The 17,553-nt window shown below is 46.5% G+C and overlaps 1 protein-coding gene across 2 annotated transcripts in view; it reads left to right on the forward strand.

The window, feature by feature from the left end:
• Positions 1–17,553, forward strand: part of SEMA4F (ssemaphorin 4F) — a 132,408-nt gene that overhangs the window by 76,651 nt on the left and 38,204 nt on the right. For both annotated transcript variants that reach the window (XM_069202859.1, XM_069202933.1), the window contains one exon: positions 16,371–16,490. In XM_069202859.1, coding sequence (XP_069058960.1) covers positions 16,371–16,490 — 120 coding nt within the window. The remainder of the gene's footprint in view (positions 1–16,370; positions 16,491–17,553) is intronic.

Here is a 17,553-nt window from a genome sequence, read left to right on the forward strand (position 1 = left end):
ATGCAGGGATAAATCAGGGATAGCAGAGTTTTTAAACCCCCAGCCTTGTGTTATCGAGAGATCTCATTTTGTTTCTTTTGGACTCATATTCATATATATATATATATATATATGTTCGGTGGCATGTGTAGATGTAGATACACATGCTGTGCATTATCCTGCCATCTAGTGTTGGGCTCGGAGTGTTACAAGTTGTTTTTCTTCGAAGAAGTCTTTTCGAGTCACGGGACCGAGTGACTCCTCCTTTTCAGCTCCATTGCGCATGGGCATCGACTTGATCGTAGATTGTTTTCTTTCCGCCATCGGGTTCTGACGTGTTTCCTTTCACTCCGGTTGTTCAATTCGGAAAAATATTACAAACGCTCTAAATTCGTTGGTATTGTTCTTGATCGAGTACCATTTATCATCGACACCTCAGTACCGACGGATACAGATCTCTACTTGCCCTTCGGGGCACCCGCACCCAACTTGGGCCTGGTCGGCCCAACCAAAAGTCTTGTCGAAGCCTCATGGACCGGGCCCGTTTAGATTCTGCCCTCGGTGCCACACCAAGTGTCCTTACACGGACCAACATCTAGTTTTATAACCTGTGTTTATCTCCAGATCACCGAGAGGATACTTGCAAGGCCTGCAGATCCTTCCGCTCGAAAAAGACTCTGAGAGACTGAAGAACGCAAAGGTTAGAGATGGCGTCAAGAAGCACCGAACGCCTCGACGCAGAAGAGGAGGAGATGATCCACACCGCTGTCTCAGTTCGGGGGTCCAATTCCGAGCACAAGTCTTACATCGACCAACCGATAACAGCGGGCCAGCACGTGAGTATGCTTGCCCCGACCCAATCCAGCCCAAATACAAGGCCTCAGGGACGCCACTGCCGGAAGGCCATGGCTCCACCCGTAAAAAAAAACTACCGGTGACCAAGCAACATCTTCGGCACCGAGAACGGCCACAACAACAACAAAGCCTTCGGACTCGAGCCGAGGCACAGGCTCCGAAATTATAAAGCACCAACCCATTGAGTCGAAGCCCCGAAAGTCACTCTCTGAGCCGATGCCAACAAGTACTTCAGGCCTTTCGGTCCCGAAGAAGCCGGCTTCGGAGCCGAAAAAGCACACCTACACCGAGGAGCATGGACTTTCAAAGCAATTAAAAGAAAGCCATAAATTTGCAGAAGAACTGACATAAATGGAGGATTCTGACGAGAAACAGGCCAGAATACAAATTCATGAAGACACTAGCAAAATCCTCACTGCACCTCCTCTAAGAACGAAGAGGAAACTGACCTTTCATAGACATTTGGACACTGATCAGCCACCGGCTAAAGTGCCAAGACCAAGACAAAAATCTCCGCCTCCTCAGTTTTCAACCTCACCAGTCTCTTCCTCATTCTCCTCACCTAACTGTCTCCCCGCCTGCTACCCCCACTGCACAGTCTCCATCACACTCTGTACAGTCACACCAAGATGACACTGATCCATGGGACCTTTATGATGATCCCGTTTCAGACAATAGTCCAGAGTGCTATCCATCAAAGCCATCACCCCCAGAGTAAAGCACCTCATATACACAGGTTCTAACCAGGGCAGCGGCATTTCACAACGTAGCCATGCACACAGAACCTCTTGAGGATGACTTCTTATTTAACATATTGTCCTCAACTCACGCCACCTACCAGAGTCTACCCATGTTTCCTGGCATGTTAAAACATGCACATCAAATCTTCCAGGAACCAGTTAAAGCAAGAGCTATTACTCCAAGGGTAGAAAAGAAAGATAAGCCACCACCTTCCGACCCAATTTTTATTACCCAACAGCTACCCCCAGACTCCGTAGTGGTCAGCGCAGTAAGGAAGAGGGCTAACTGCCAGTCGTCTGGAGACGCTCCCCCACCAGATAAAGAAAGTAAAAAATCAGATGCTGCTGGTAAAAGGGTGGATTCACAGGCAGCTAATCAATGGCGTATAGCCAATTCCCAGGCTCTAATGGCCAGATATGACAGGGCTCACTGGGATGAGATGAAAGACATTATCCAGCATCTCCCCAAGGACCAACAGAAGAGAACTCAGCAGATAGTAGAGGAGGGACAAGCAATCACAAACAACCAGATCAGGTCAGCGTTAGACTCCGCAGACACAGCCGCAAGAACTATTAATACGGCTGTTACCATTAGGCGACACGCATGGCTTAGGTCGTCAGGCTTTAAACCTGAAATCCAGCAGGCTTTTCTCAACATGCCTTTTAACCAACAATAACTATTCGGTACACAGGTTGATACAGCCATTGACAAAATGAAAAAAAGACGCCGACACTGCCAAAGCTATGGGGGCGCTTTATTCAACCCAATACAGAGGCTCATTTCGAAAGTCTCAATATAGGGGAGGCTTTAGACCCCAACCATCTGAGCCATCCACCTCCCAAGCCAAACCCTCTTACCAGACTCAACACCAGAGAGGGGGGTTTCGGGGAACCTACAGAGGATAATCTCCCAGATCTAGAGGAAAATACCAGCCCTCAAAGCAACCCACGCATCCCAAAAAGTGACTGCAAAGGTTCCACACCTACTGGTTACCCATCACAACAGAAACTTGGGTGTTCTCCATTATCCAACATGGTTGCATCATAGAGTTCACACAAACTCCTCCAGATATTCCCACACAAACTCCCATCTCAACACATTTCAGTGTTGCAAATGGAGGTACAGGCACTATTACTCAAACAAGCCGTAGAACTTGTGCCACATCATCAAAAAGCAACAGGGGTTAACTCCCTGTATTTCCTCATTCCCAAAAAGGACAAAACATTGAGACCAATACTAGATCTCAGAAATCTCAATCTCTACAACCGATCAGAACACTTTCACATGGTAACACTACAGGATGTAGTCCCACTGTTACAACAGCAAGATTTTATGGCAACACTGGATCTAAAAGATGCGTATTTTCACATACACATCCCTCCAGCTCACAGAAAATATCTCAGATTTGTAATACAAGAAAAACATTTCCAGTTCAGAGTATTACCTTTTGGGATAACAACAGCTCCCAGAGTATTTACAAAATGCCTTGCCGTAGTCGCAGCATACATAAGGAGACAACATATACATGTCAAACACAGTGCCAATATCATACACGTTATGTAATAAACACCCTACACACACTAGGGTGCTCAATAAACTACCACAAATCGCACCTACAACCAGCGCAAATTTATCAGTATTTAGGAGCCACATTAAACACCCAAAGAGCACTTGCAAGTCCAAGCCCACAAAGAGTGCAATCGTTCCACAGCATATTGCCAATAATTCAGATAAACCAACAGTACACAGTCCGATTTGTCATGAAACTGCTAGGTATGATGGCATCCTGCATCGCTATTGTCCCAAATGCAAGATTAAACATGCGGCCCTTACAGCAGTGCCTCGCAAAGCAATGATCGCAGGCCCATGGTCCTCTCCAAGATCTAGTGTTGATAGACCGCCAAACACGCATCTCGCTTCAGTGGTGGAATCCCACAGATTTAAACAAAGGGCGGCCATTTCAAGACCCTGTGCCTCACGCCATTCTTACAACAGATGCATCAATGATTGGATGGGGAGCACACCTCAACAATCACAATATACAAGGACAATGGGACAGTCAACAGAAACAACTACACATAAATCACTTAGAACTGCTAGCAGTTTTCCTAGCACTAAAAGCTTTTCAACCTCTTGTTCACACACACATTCTCATCAAAACAGACAGTATGACAACAATGTACTACTTAACCAAACAAGGAGGAACCCACTCATCACAACTTTGCCTTCTAGCACAAAACATTTAGCATTGGGCAATTCACAACAACATACACCTGGTAGCTCAATACATTCCAGGGATTCACAATCAATTAGCAGACGGCCTCAGCCGAGATCATCTGCAAACACCCGAGTGGGAAATTGAACCCCAAGTGCTTCACAAGTACTTACACCAGTGGGGAACACCAGACATAGATCTGTTCGCCACTAACCACAACGCAAAATGCCAAAACTTTGTGTCCAGGTACCCACACCCTCGATCCAAGGGCAATGCTCTATGGATCAACTGGTCAGGGATATTTGCTTACGCCTTTCTCCCTCTTCCGCTCATTCCATTTCTTGTCAACAAACTGCGTCAAAACAAACTCAAACTCATACTTATAGCACCAATGTGGGCACGTCAAACGTGCTACACAACATTGTTAGACCTGTCACTAGTACCACATATCAAACTACCAAACAGGCCGGACCTGTTGACACAAAACAAACAATAAATCAGGCCCCCCAATCCAGCAATACTCAATCTAGCAATCTGGCTCCTGAAATCTTAGAATTTGGATATCTACATCTTCCACCAGAATATATGGAAGTGATTAAACAAGCAAGAAAACCCACCGCCAGACAGTGTTATGCAAACAAATGGAAAAGGTTTGTTTTTTACTGCCAATCCAAACACATAACACCCCTTGTCGCATCCATACAGGACATTTTGTGGGTTATTTACTCCATCTACAAAAAGCAAATTTTGCCTTTTCATTTATTAAAATACATCTCAAAGCTATATTAGCTTATTTGCAAAATATACAAAACAAATCTCTATTTAGGGTGCCTGTCATCAAAGCCTTAATGGAGGGTATAAAACAAATCATACCTCCAAGAACGCCACCAGTACCCTCATGGAATCATAATATTGTACTCACACGACTCATGGGTCCACCGTTTGAACCCATGCATTCCAGTCAAATTCAATTTCTAACATGGAAAGTAGCATTTCTAGAAGCAGTCGCTTCATTATGAAGAGTTAGTGAAATACAAGCATTCACTATTGAACAACCCTTTATACAAGGACACAAACATAAGGTTGTACTTCGCACAATCCCAAAATTCCTACCTAAAGTCATCTCACAGTTTCATTTAAATCAAACAGTGGAACTTCCAGTCTTCTTCCCACAGCCAGACTCAGAGGCAGAGAGAGCCCTGCATACATTAGATATTAAAAGAGCTTTAATGTATTACATTGACAGAACAAAATCATTCAGAAAGACTAAACAGCTGTTTGTCGCATTCCAAAAACCCCATACTGGTAATCCGATCTCAAAACAAGGCATAGCCAGATGGATAGTAAAGTGCATCCAAACCTGTTACCTAAAGGCTAAAAGACAGCAATTAGTAACACCAAAAGCACATTCCACTAGGAATAAAGGAGCAACAATGGCATTTCTAGGAAACATACCAATGACCGAAATCTGTAAAGCAGCCCCTTGGTCAACACCCCATACATTTACCAAGCATTATTGTGTAGATGTGTTAGCAACGCAACAATCCACAGTAGGACAGGCTGTACTAAGAACATTATTTCAAAAAACTTCAACTCCTACAGGCTGACCGCCACTTTGGGGAGGAGAACTGCTATGTAGTCTATGCATAGCATGTGTATCCCCAGCTACACATGCCATTGAGCGGAAAATGACACTTACCCAGTGTACATCTGTTTGTGGCATGCGCCCTCCCTCCTCCCCGGAAGCCTGTAGCCGTTTAAGTTACATTTAAATTTGTACATATGTATATACATCTCTATCCCACTGCATGGACATCTTTACTATTCTCACTCTATCACACCTACCTTACCCTCTGCGGGAAAACTATCTAAGATAGAGTTGATGCCCATGCGCAATGGAGCCGAAAAGGAGGAGTCACTCGGTCCCGTGACTCAAAGACTTCTTCAAAGAAAAACAACTTGTAACAGCCCAACACTAGATGGCACGACCTGTGCATAGCACGTGAGTCTTCAGCGGAACATGCCACGAACAGATGTACACTGGGTAAGTGACATTTTCCATAAATATATGTGTTCGATGGCATGTGTAGCTGCAGATACACATGCTGTGCACATCCCGCCATCTAGTTTTGGGCTCGGAGTGTTACAAGTTGTTTTTCTTCTAAGAAGTCTTTTCGAGTCACGAGATCGAGGGACTCCTCCCCTTTCGGCTCCATTGCGCATGGGCATCGACTCCATCTTAGATTGTTTTCTTTCCGCCATCGGGTTCGGACATGTTCCTTTTCGCTCTGCGTTTCGGTTCGGAAAGTTAGTTAAATCTCCGAAAATTCGACGGTATTGTTTGCGTTCGGTATAGGGTTAGTTACAACAGATCGACACCGAATTTTGAAGAGCTCCGGTCGCCCTTCGGGGTTTTCAATTCCCCGGCGGGGCCTGGTCGGCCCGACCGCGTGCGTCTTCAAGGCTAATGGAACGGACCACATTCCGCTTCTGCCCCGAATGTCACAACAAGTATCCTTATACAGATCAGCATCTGGTCTGTAATTTGTGTCTGTCTCCAGAACACAAAGAGGATACCTGTGAGGCCTCTTGAGCCTTTTGGTCGAGGAAGACGTTAAGAGACCGAAGAGAAAGAAGACTCCAAATGGCGTCGGCGCCGGCAGGACAACAACACTTAGAGGAAGAAACCTTCTCCATCGTGGAATCGGACTCTGATGAGGTCGATCCCGAACAGACGCCGAAAACCGTGAGTAAGACGTCACTACACAAAACTCACGGAAAAATCACTAAAGCCCAGGGGACGCCACCGCCAGCAGGCCATGGCTTAACCTGAAAAATAGGTGACCGACCATCGGCACCGAAAAAGGGCACGCATGTGTCGAAGTCATCCGACTCCGGTCGAGATACCGGCACAGAACAGACTCGACCCCGAGACACCGGGTCAGAGCAATCTCGATACTGAGATGGCGGCACCGAAATGAGTCGGCACCGAGAGATCTGTACGCCGAAAGGCAAAAAAGTGTCTTCGGAGCCGAATAAGACGGCTGAAAAGGTTTCCATACCGAAACATCCGGCCTCGGAACCAAAATCGAGTTCCTACACCGAGGAACAGGGCCTGTGCTCACAGATGCAAGGACACAGATTCGGACAAGAACTGGAGGCAGAGGAGCCAGATTACACTCAAAGGATGCTCCACATTCAGAAAGACACAGGGAAGGTCAGTACTCTCCCTCTGATTCGGATGAAACGAAAACTTGCCTTCCAAGAGAAAGACAGGCAACCACAAGCAAAGGTGGCAAGACAAGTAACTCCGCCACCATCTCCACAACGCTCACCACAACCATCACCGGTAGCCACTCCACCAATGATGTAGTCCCTAACTCATACAGGGATGTCAGGATGATCCAGACGCGTAGGATCTTTATGATGCGCCAGTGTCAGATAACAGTCCCAACTGTTATCCAGCGAGACCGTCACCACCTGAGGACAGTACCGCCTACACACAGGTGGTGTCAAGAGCAGCGGCGTTTCACAATGTCACCCTGCACGCAGAACCGATAAAAGATGACTTTCTATTTAATACACTGTCGTCCACACATAGCCAGTACCAGAGTCTCCCTATGTTACCGGGAATGATGAAACACTCCAAACAAGTGTTTCAAGAGCCTGTGAAAGGCAGGGCCATTACTCCAAGGGTGGAGAAAAAGTACAAACCGCCACCAACAGACCCTGTGTACATCACGCAGCAATTAACACCAGACTCAGTGGTAGTAGGGGCAGCTCGCAAAAGGGCAAACTCACACACCTCGGGAGATGCACCACCTCCAGACAAGGAAAGTCGCAAATTTGACGCAGCAGGGAAAAGGGTTGCGGCACAGGCAGCCAACCAATGGCGCATTGCCAATTCACAGGCCTTGCTGGCTAGATATGATAGGGCTCATTGGGACGAAATGCAACATTTCATAGAACACCTACCCAAAGAGTTCCAAAAGAGAGCACAATAAGTGGTGGAGGAAGGCCAGAGTATCTCTAACAATCAGATACGGTCAGCAAAGGATGCAGCTGACACAGCTGCAAGGACTGTAAATACAGCAGTAACCATATGGAGACACGCATGGCTGTGTACATCTGGATTCAAGCCGGAAATACAACAAGCCGTGCTAAATATGCCATTTAACGGACAGCAGTTGTTTGGGCCGGAGGTGGACACTGCTATCGAGAAACTTAAAAAAGACACAGATACGGCCAAAGCCGTGGGCGCACTCTACTCCCCACAGAGCAGAGGCACATTTCAGAAATCACAGTTTCGAGGGGGGTTTCGGGGGCAGAGCACAGAACCCTCAACCTCACAAACAAGACCCACTTACCAGAGTCAATATCAGCGGGGAAGTTTTCGGGGGCAATATAGAGGGGGACAGTTCCCAAAGAATAGAGGGAAGTTCCACAGTCCCAAAACTCCGCAAAATAAACAATGACTTCAACGTCACAAATCCCCAACACATAACACCAGTGGGGGTGAGACTAGCCAAATTTGACAAAAACTGGGAGGAAATAACAACAGACACGTGGGTCCTAGCCATTATCCAGCATGGTTATTGCATAGAATTTCTAGAATTCCCTCCAAATGTCCCACCGAAAACGCACATGTCCAAACAACACATGGATCTTTTACAACTGGAGGTCCAAGCGTTGTTGCAAAAAGATGCAATAGAGCTAGTACCAATTCAACAGAAGGGAACAGGAGTTTACTCCCTGGACTCTCATACCCAAAAAAGAGAAAACTCTAAGACCTATCCTAGATCTCAGAACATTAAACATCTACATCAAATCAGATCACTTTCACATGGTGACACTGCAGGACGTGATCCCACTGCTCAAACAACAAGACTACATGACAACACTAGACCTCAAGGAATGCGTATTTCCATATACCTATACATCCTTCCCACAGAAAGTACTTAAGGTTTGTAATCCAGCGGGTACATTACCAGTTCAAAGTGTTGCCATTCGGGATAACAACAGCGCCAAGAGTTTTTACAAAATGCCTGGCGGTAGTGGCAGCTCATATCAGAAGACAGCAAATACATGTGTTCTCGTACCTAGACGATTGGTTAATCAAAACTAATACGCAAGAACGGTGTTCACAACACACAATGTCATAGAAACCCTTCACAAGCTAGGTTTCTCACTCAACTACAACACATCACACCTACAGCCGTGTCAACTACAACAGTACTTAGGAGCAACAATCAACACAACAAAAGGGATTGCCACTCCAAGTCCACAAAGGGTACAGGCATTCCAAAATGTAATACAAGATGTAAAACAAGATGTCCTCATGCATAGCCATTGTCCCAAACGCAAGATTACACACGCGGCCCTTACAACAGTGCCTAGCATCACAATGGACACAAACACAGGGTCAACTTCAAGATCTAGTGTTGATAGACCGCCAAACATACACCTCGCTTCAATGGTGGAATCCTGTAAATTTAAACCAAGGGCGGCCTTTCCAAGACCCAGTGCCTCAATACGTAATCACAACGGATGCTTCCATGGTAGGGTGGGGAGCACACCTCAACCAACACAGCATCCAAGGACAATGGGACACTCAGCAGAAACAGCTTCCCATAAATCACTTAGAACTACTAGCAGTATTTCTAGCGCTGAAAGCATTTCAACCTATGATAACCCACAAACACATTCTTGTCAAAACAGACAACATGACAACAATGTATTATCTGAACAAACAGGGAGGGACACACTCGACACAGCTGTGCTTCTTAGCACAGAAAATTTGGCATTGGGCGATTCACAACCACATTCGCCTAATAGTGCAGTTCATACCAGGAATCCAAAACCAGTTAGCCGACAATCTCTCTCGGGATCACCAACAGGTCCACGAATGGGAGATTCATCCCCAAATACTAAAGACTTACTTCCAAAGATGGGGAACACCGCAAACAGACCTATTTGCAACAAAAGAAAATGCAAAATGCCAAAACTTTGCATCCAGGTACCCACAGGCTCAATCTCAGGGCAATGCGTTATGGATGAGTTGGTCAGGGATAGTTGCATACGCTTTTCCCCCTCTCCCACTCCTTTCATATCTAGTAAACAAATTGAGTCAAAACAAACTCAAACTCATACTAATAGCACCAACTTGGGCACGACAACCTTGGTACACAACACTACTAGACCTCTCAGTAGTGCCTCATATCAAACTGCCAAACAGACCAGATCTGTTAACTCAACACAAACAACAGATCAGACACCCAAATCCAGCATCGCTGAATCTAGCGATTTAGCTCCTGAAGTCTTAGAATTCGGACATCTAGACCTTACACAGGAATGTATGGAGTTCATACAAGCTAGAAAACCAACCACAAGCATTGCTATGCAAATAAGTGGAAAAGATTTGTTTATTACTGCCATAATAATCAAATTCAACCATTACACGCATCTGTGAAAAACATCGTAAGCTACCTACTACACTTACAAAAGTCAAAGTTAGATTTTTCATCCATTAAAATACATCTCACCGCAATTTCAGCTTATCTGCAAATTACACACTCAACTTCATTATTCAGAATTCCAGTCATAAAAGCATTTATGGACGGTCTGAAAAGAATTATCACACCAAGAACACCACCATTTCCTTTGTGGAACCTCAACATTGTTTTAACACGACTCATGGGTCCACCCTTTGAACCACATGCACTCATGTGAGATACAATACTTAACATGGAAAGTAGCATTTCTAATAGCCATCACATCTCTAAGAAGAGTAAGTGAAATACAAGCCTTTACCATACAAGAACCCTTTATTCAAATACACAAGCATAAAGTAGTTCTACAAACAAATCCTAAGTTCTTACCGAAGGTCATATCACCGTTCCACTTAAATCAAACAGTGGAACTCCCATTGTTCTTTCCAGAACCAGATTCTGTAGCTGAGAGAGCACTACATACATTAGACATCAAAAGGGCACTAATGTACTACATTGATAGAACAAAACAAATTCGCAAAACAAAACAATTGTTCGTTGCTTTCCAAAAACCTCATATAGGGAATCCAGTATCCAAACAAGGCATTGCCAGATGGATAGTTAAATGCATTCAAACCTGTTATATAAAAGCAAAAATAGAACTGCCTTTTACACCAAAGGCACACTCAACTAGAAAGAAAGGTGCTACCATGGCCTTTCTAGGAAACATACCAATGACTGAAATCTGTAAGGCAGCCACAGGGTCTACGCCTCATATATTTACCAAGCATTACTGCGTGGATGTGTTAACAACACAGCAAGCCACAGTAGGACAAGCAGTACTACAAACTTTATTTCAGACAACTTCAACTCCTTCAGGCTGAGCCACCGCTTTTGGGGAGATAACTGCTTACTAGTCTATGCACAGCATGTGTATCTGCAGCTACACATGCCACCGAACGGAAAATGTCACTTACCCAGTGTACATCTGTTCGTGGCATGAGACGCTGCAGATTCACATGCGCCCTCCCACCTCCCCGGGAGCCTGTAGCCGTTTAAAGTTGAGAAATATTGATCTTGAACATTTGTATATTCGTAAATATATCACTTTAAACCACATTATGTACTTACATATTTACTCCATTGCATGGGCACTATTACTATATACACAACTCCTACCTCACACTCTGCGGGGAAAACAATCTAAGATGGAGTCGACGCCCATGCGCAATGGAGCCGAAAGGGGAGGAGTCCCTTGATCTTGTGACTCGAAAAGACTTAGAAGAAAAACAACTTGTAACACTCCGAGCCCAACACTAGATGGCGGGATGTGCACAGCATGTGAATCTGCAGCGTCTCATGCCACCAACAGATGTACACTATATATATATATATATATATATATATATATATATATATATATATATATATATATATATGCTACAAAAATATAGGAAGCGTCCATTGTATAAACATTTGGTTGTAAGAAGAAAACACAGAATTACTTAGTTTATTTTTATTTTTCTGCTCTGTTGTATTGCATCAAAGAAAGACCTATTAACAGACGGTTTAATACTTCTTCTGTTAGTATGGGTGCCTTTGAATATATTTCAGTATTTTTTTCACATTAGTCAGTGAATGCTGTTTGGTGATTTATTTAAGAATGAAGACTTGTGTATAAGAATGCATTTTGTTTATTAGGGCCGTTGAGCCTAGATAAACTTGTGTCCGTGGCATGTGTGCCGTAGATACACGTGCTCTGCATACTCCTGCCGTCTAGTGTTGGGCTTGGACGCGGGCAACTTTTTTTTTTTTTCCAAAGAAGTCTTTCAAGTCACGTGGTAGAGTGGTGACTCCTGCCAGTGGATATGCTCATGGATATCGACTCCATTGTTATATTGTGTTTTTTACTCTGTCGGGATCGGACGTTCCTCACCAAGCTCTGGGTCAATGCCTCGTGATGTTGTCTTTGATCATGTTCAGACTGAATCGACTCACCGGTATTGTGTATTTGTTGCATTTCCTTTCTTATCTCTTCCGCTACAAATTATGAGGAATTAACTTCAGATCGGTGGGTCTTCAACATCGTTTACAGCGGTTACTGTGTGATGGTTGCTGCCACTCCACCAGACATACTGCCCCGCAAACGCCCCCTCAGTCCTCAACATCACCTCCTTTGAGCAAAGGAGTCACATTTCTAAAAGGGAGCTGTAAAAACCATGCCGTTACACCAGCAAGGCAAAGGTATATACTCCCTCTAATTCAGCATTCCCGAGAAGAGCGGGCCTTCCACACCTATGCTGGACGTCGGGCCCCTCAACAAGTAGATCCTGGCTGAGGACGTTCACAAGGTCCCACCTCAGGATGTCATCCCACTGCTTCAGCAAGGCCACTTCACGACCGCTCTCAACCTGAAGGAGGCCTGCTTTCACATCCTGATTCCATCTGCTCACCACCCGTTCTTCTGGTTCGTGGTAAGTGCCCAGGATGACCAATTCAGGTTCCTGCTGTTTGGGGCGCGCCCGTCCCCAGAGTGTTCACCAAATGTCTTGCAGGTGTAGCCGCGCACCTCCGGCACAGGGACAGCCACGTCTCACCTTACCTTGACAACTGGCTGATCAAGAGCACAACCCAACAGCAGTGTTTGGCTAATACTTGGATCACCATAGACCTGCTTCACTGTCCAAGGGTCACCATCAGTACCACAAAATCCCTCCTCCAGCCCGTCCAAATCCAAGCATTCTTGGGGGTGGTCCAGAACTCTGTGGTAGGGAAGGCCTTCCCCAGTCCACAGGGATTCAAGCCTTTCAAGCGTTGCTCCCTCTTTTTCAGTCGGATTGGCAGGTGACGGTCGGGATAGTCCTGCACCTTCTCGGCAGGATGGACCTTGCTTTGCCATAGATCTCCATGCCCAGTTACACATACAAATGGTCTCAAGCGTAGATTAACTGGGAGAATCTAGTGTTGATATGGGGCTGTACTCATTGCTGTCTGTAGTGGTGGGACACCTGCAAGCTGTTGTGTGGCCAGCTCTTTCTCGACCCAGTTCCGCAGGTGACCATCACCACACACGCTTCCCTTTCCAGTTGGAGGGGTGCACATGCAAGATTTCACTGTCCACAGTCGGTGGACACCCCACCACCAGAATCTCCACATCCACCACATCAAGCTGTTAGCCATCAAACTATCTCTTGAAGACTTCCTCTATCATATTTGCAACATGGAGGTCCTTGTTCAGACCGCCAACGTGACCTCCATGTGCTATCTCAAGAAACGGGGTGTTACTCAGCTGTCCGTGCTGGGTCAGAGCAGTTGGTGATGGGCACTCCACCATAGAGTCCATGTAATGATGCAGTAACAAATGCATATGTGGGAACTTCACTCACAAGCCCTGCCCCCCTACTTCTACCTTTGGGCGTTCCCTAACATAGATCTCTTCACCACTGCCGAAAATGCAAACTGCTGAAGCTTTGACTCCAGGTTCCCACAGTCTCTGGGCAACGCACTTTGGGTGAACTGGTCAGGGACATTTGCCTACGCTTTACCTCTTCTCCCACTCGTTCCGTTCGTGGTCCAGAGGCTCTGGCAGACATCCTTTACCCTCATCCTGGTGGCTCCCGCTTGGGTCAGGCAGCCCTGGTTCACTACCCTACTCGACCTCTCGGTAGTCCCACACAAGAAGCTGCCCAGCTGGCTAAACCTCCTCACACAGGACCACAGAATGCTCCTGCAAAGCAGCTCAATCTTGCGATCTGGCCCTTGAGCTTCTAAACTTTAGATACCTTAGGCTTCCTCCAGGGTGCATGGTCATCCTAAAGGAGACACACAGGCAACCGCGGCTCACAAACATTTTAAATAAAAAAAGTACCTTCTCGCCGCACCCCCGTTCCTCCGTTGTCTGCAGGCAGGCACATGCTCCCAGCCTGCCCTGCGCCCAGTCCTGACGCTGCTCACAGCAGCATTAGGATTGTCTGGGAGCGGTCAGCCAGGACACTCCCAGGCAGACTGGGAGCCTGAGCCTGCTCTCTCCAGCCCGGGAACACTGTGCCGGGCTGGAGAGCGCATACTACGCATGTGTTTTTGGCCTGCCCAAGCCGGCCGGCCAAACACAGATGCGTTCTGAGGAGAGTGCACAGTGCACTCCCCTCACTGCTAGTCACCCCGAATGCCCTGCCCCTTCCTCAGCAAAAGGATAATTATCCTTTTGTTGTGAAAGGTTTGCAGCTTCTGCTGCTGGCGGGGGCGGGGAGGCGACGCTTCTCCACCATAGCGTGCAGCATGCAGTTTGTGCACTACTGCCTCCCTAGGCACATTGACCCGTTACATGCAGAACATAATCTGCTGTCTGCTTCACCTGCAAAAACTTAGGCCTCGTCTACACTTCCTTGCTGTACTTGGCTGCAGTGGCCAACACACCTCACGGTTCAGAGTTTCCATCACTAAAGCTTTCATGGAGGGACTTAAACAAGTCGTCCCACCTAGAATCCCACTGGCTATAGTCTGAAACCTTGAATTTATCTTTACCAGACTATGGACCCTCCATTCAAGCCGCTACACTTTTGTCTGTTGCAGTTCCATTTACGGAAGGCAGCTTTTCTAGTAGCCATCACTTCCCTCAGGTGTGTCAGCGAGCTTCGAGTGCTAACCCTAGAATAGCCGTTCTTCCAACACCATACAGATAGGGCAGTCTCCTGAACCAACCTTCAATTCCCCTCTAAGGCGGACTCATCTTTCCGCTTTAACCAAACCAAAGATCTTCCAGTGTTCTTTCCTTCCCCAAACTCCATGGCAGAGAGGGCTTTCCGTACAATCATTTTCAAAAGAGCCCTTTTGGACTTTGTGGACAGGACGAAGCCGTTTCGTGAGGCACAACAGTTCTTTGTCTCCTTCTCCTAGCCACACACAAGGGCCATCCTTTCCCCAAAGCAGGTAAGTATAGCACAGTGGCTGATTAAATAATTCAAAACCGTTATGCCAAAGCCAAGCAGCATTTGCCTGTTCCTTCCAGACCCCATTGTACCTGTAAAGAAGGGGCCTCTATGGTCTTTCTTGGTAACATCCCCCTTAGCTGACACGTGCAGGGCAGCTACATGGTCTACTCAACACACTCTTACCAAACATTATTGTGTGGCTGTTCTAGCATGCCAGCAAGCCAACATCGGCTGGGCTGCACTTTGTACCCTTCCAGTCCTCTGCAACATCCTCTGGCTAGGCACGGCTTAGTGGAGAACTTATTTACAGTTGATGCACAGCATTTTTATCTCCAGAAAATGTTATCTTCTAAATATCTGTTTTCTGTCATGTCGTGCTGAAGGTTTACATGCATCCACCCTCCTCTCCTGAACCCTACGGCCTTAGCAGATGCCTCTTTTTCTGTCTTTACTCTCGCATGGATGTCTTCTTTTCCATCCCTAAGCTCCATTCCTTCCTCACCCACCGTGCTGGAAAAACAATCTTACAATGGAGTCTATGACTGTGCACGTTATTGCCACGAGAAGGAGTCACTGCACCTCTTCTTTGAAGAAAAAGAAGGTGCACACATCTGAGCCCAACACTAGATGGCAGGAGTGTGCACAGCATGCGAACCTACAGCACTACATGGCTGGAGTGTGCACAGCATGCAAACCTACAGCACTACATGGCTGGAGTGTGCACAGCATGCAAACCTACAGCACTACATGGCTGGAGTGTGCACAGCATGCGAACCTACAGCACTACATGGCTGGAGTGTGCACAGCATGCGAACCTACAGCACTACATGGCTGGAGTGTGCACAGCATGCAAACCTACAGCACTACATGGCAGGAGTGTGCACAGCATGCGAACCTACAGCACTACATGGCTGGAGTGTGCACAGCATGCAAACCTACAGCACTACATGGCTGGAGTGTGCACAGCATGCGAACCTACAGCACTACATGGCTGGAGTGTGCACAGCATGCAAACCTACAGCACTACATGGCTGGAGTGTGCACAGCATGCAAATCTGCAGCACTACATGGAATGGACAGATGCTTACAGGGTAAGTAACATTTTCCTTTAATTGTTTGTTTAATTCTGAGGTAACGTCTAATTGTTTTTTCTCCCTCCAGATGGAACTCTATACGCTGCCACCATGTACAACTTCTTGGGGACAGATCCCCTCATTTCAAGGGCTACTGGAAACCTGGAGGATCGCATCCGTACGGATACCTCGGCACAGTGGCTTAATGGTGAGGCTGCTGCGAACCTGTGCCTGCCAGTCTTGAAGGCTAGGATGGACGGCTAGTGTGCTAAAGAGTGGATTGTTGTAGTAAGACACTTGCACTAAGTCCACCTTGAAAAACGAAGAATCAAGGCCTTGCTTACGGAGCTCATGGCCGTGGATCACTGCCCAAAGAGCATGTGTATAGCCAGGACTTCTGTCAACATTTCTGGGGAATCCCAGAGCTCGAAAGATGTCATCTTTGCCTCATGCCTGTGTTATCTAAGAACGAAGCCTCCTCAAAACAAGGTTTTATCTTCATCTCCTCTCCCTATACTGTACGGCCAAACTTCTTCATAACGTGCCTTCATCTTCACCCCCCTTTCCCAGCCCTCTATTGTACGGCCAAGCTTCTTCACTACAGTCCTGCATATTCACCTCTTGCCCTCTGTTGTACGGCCAGGCTTCCTCATAAAGAGCCTTCCTCTTGACCCCTAGCACTCTGTTGTACTGCCAAGCCTCCTTGTTGGACCCCCAGCCTGAAGAGGGTACAGCCACCTTTCCTGCCTAAACACTTACAGCTTTGCCCCACGGCTTATGCCTCAGCCTTTTATACAACTAATTCTCCTGCCTTACAGTTGCATCTCCTGCACGCACGATGTCTAGACCAACCCCTTGTGCACGTCGTCGGTGCCTCCTGCGCAGAAGGATTTCTGCCCACACGTCTTATGTAAGATCCACCCACCCACCCTCCTGCCCAAAGCCTTCACCCCTGTGTAGTTTCCATCTATGTCCCTCACCGTGGCTTCTGTCCAGCCCCACCCACTGAGCTAGCCACGGTGTCTCTGTAAGGCTCGCTGTGCAGATGGAGCTCACGCAGGGAGAATTTGGTAGCTTTGTGTGGTGTGTTGAAGTGTACTTGATGACTGGTGGAAGTAAGTACAATCTAGAGTGTACTTGTCTATAATATATATATATATATATATATATATATATATATATATATATGTTCGATGGCATGTGTAACTGCAGATACACATGCTGTGCACAGTCCGCCGTCTGGTGTTGGGCTCGGAGTGTACAAGTTGTTT

This window comes from Pleurodeles waltl, chromosome 1_1 (genome assembly GCF_031143425.1).
Source record: "Pleurodeles waltl isolate 20211129_DDA chromosome 1_1, aPleWal1.hap1.20221129, whole genome shotgun sequence".
In the NCBI taxonomy this organism is placed as follows: Eukaryota; Metazoa; Chordata; class Amphibia; order Caudata; family Salamandridae; genus Pleurodeles; species Pleurodeles waltl.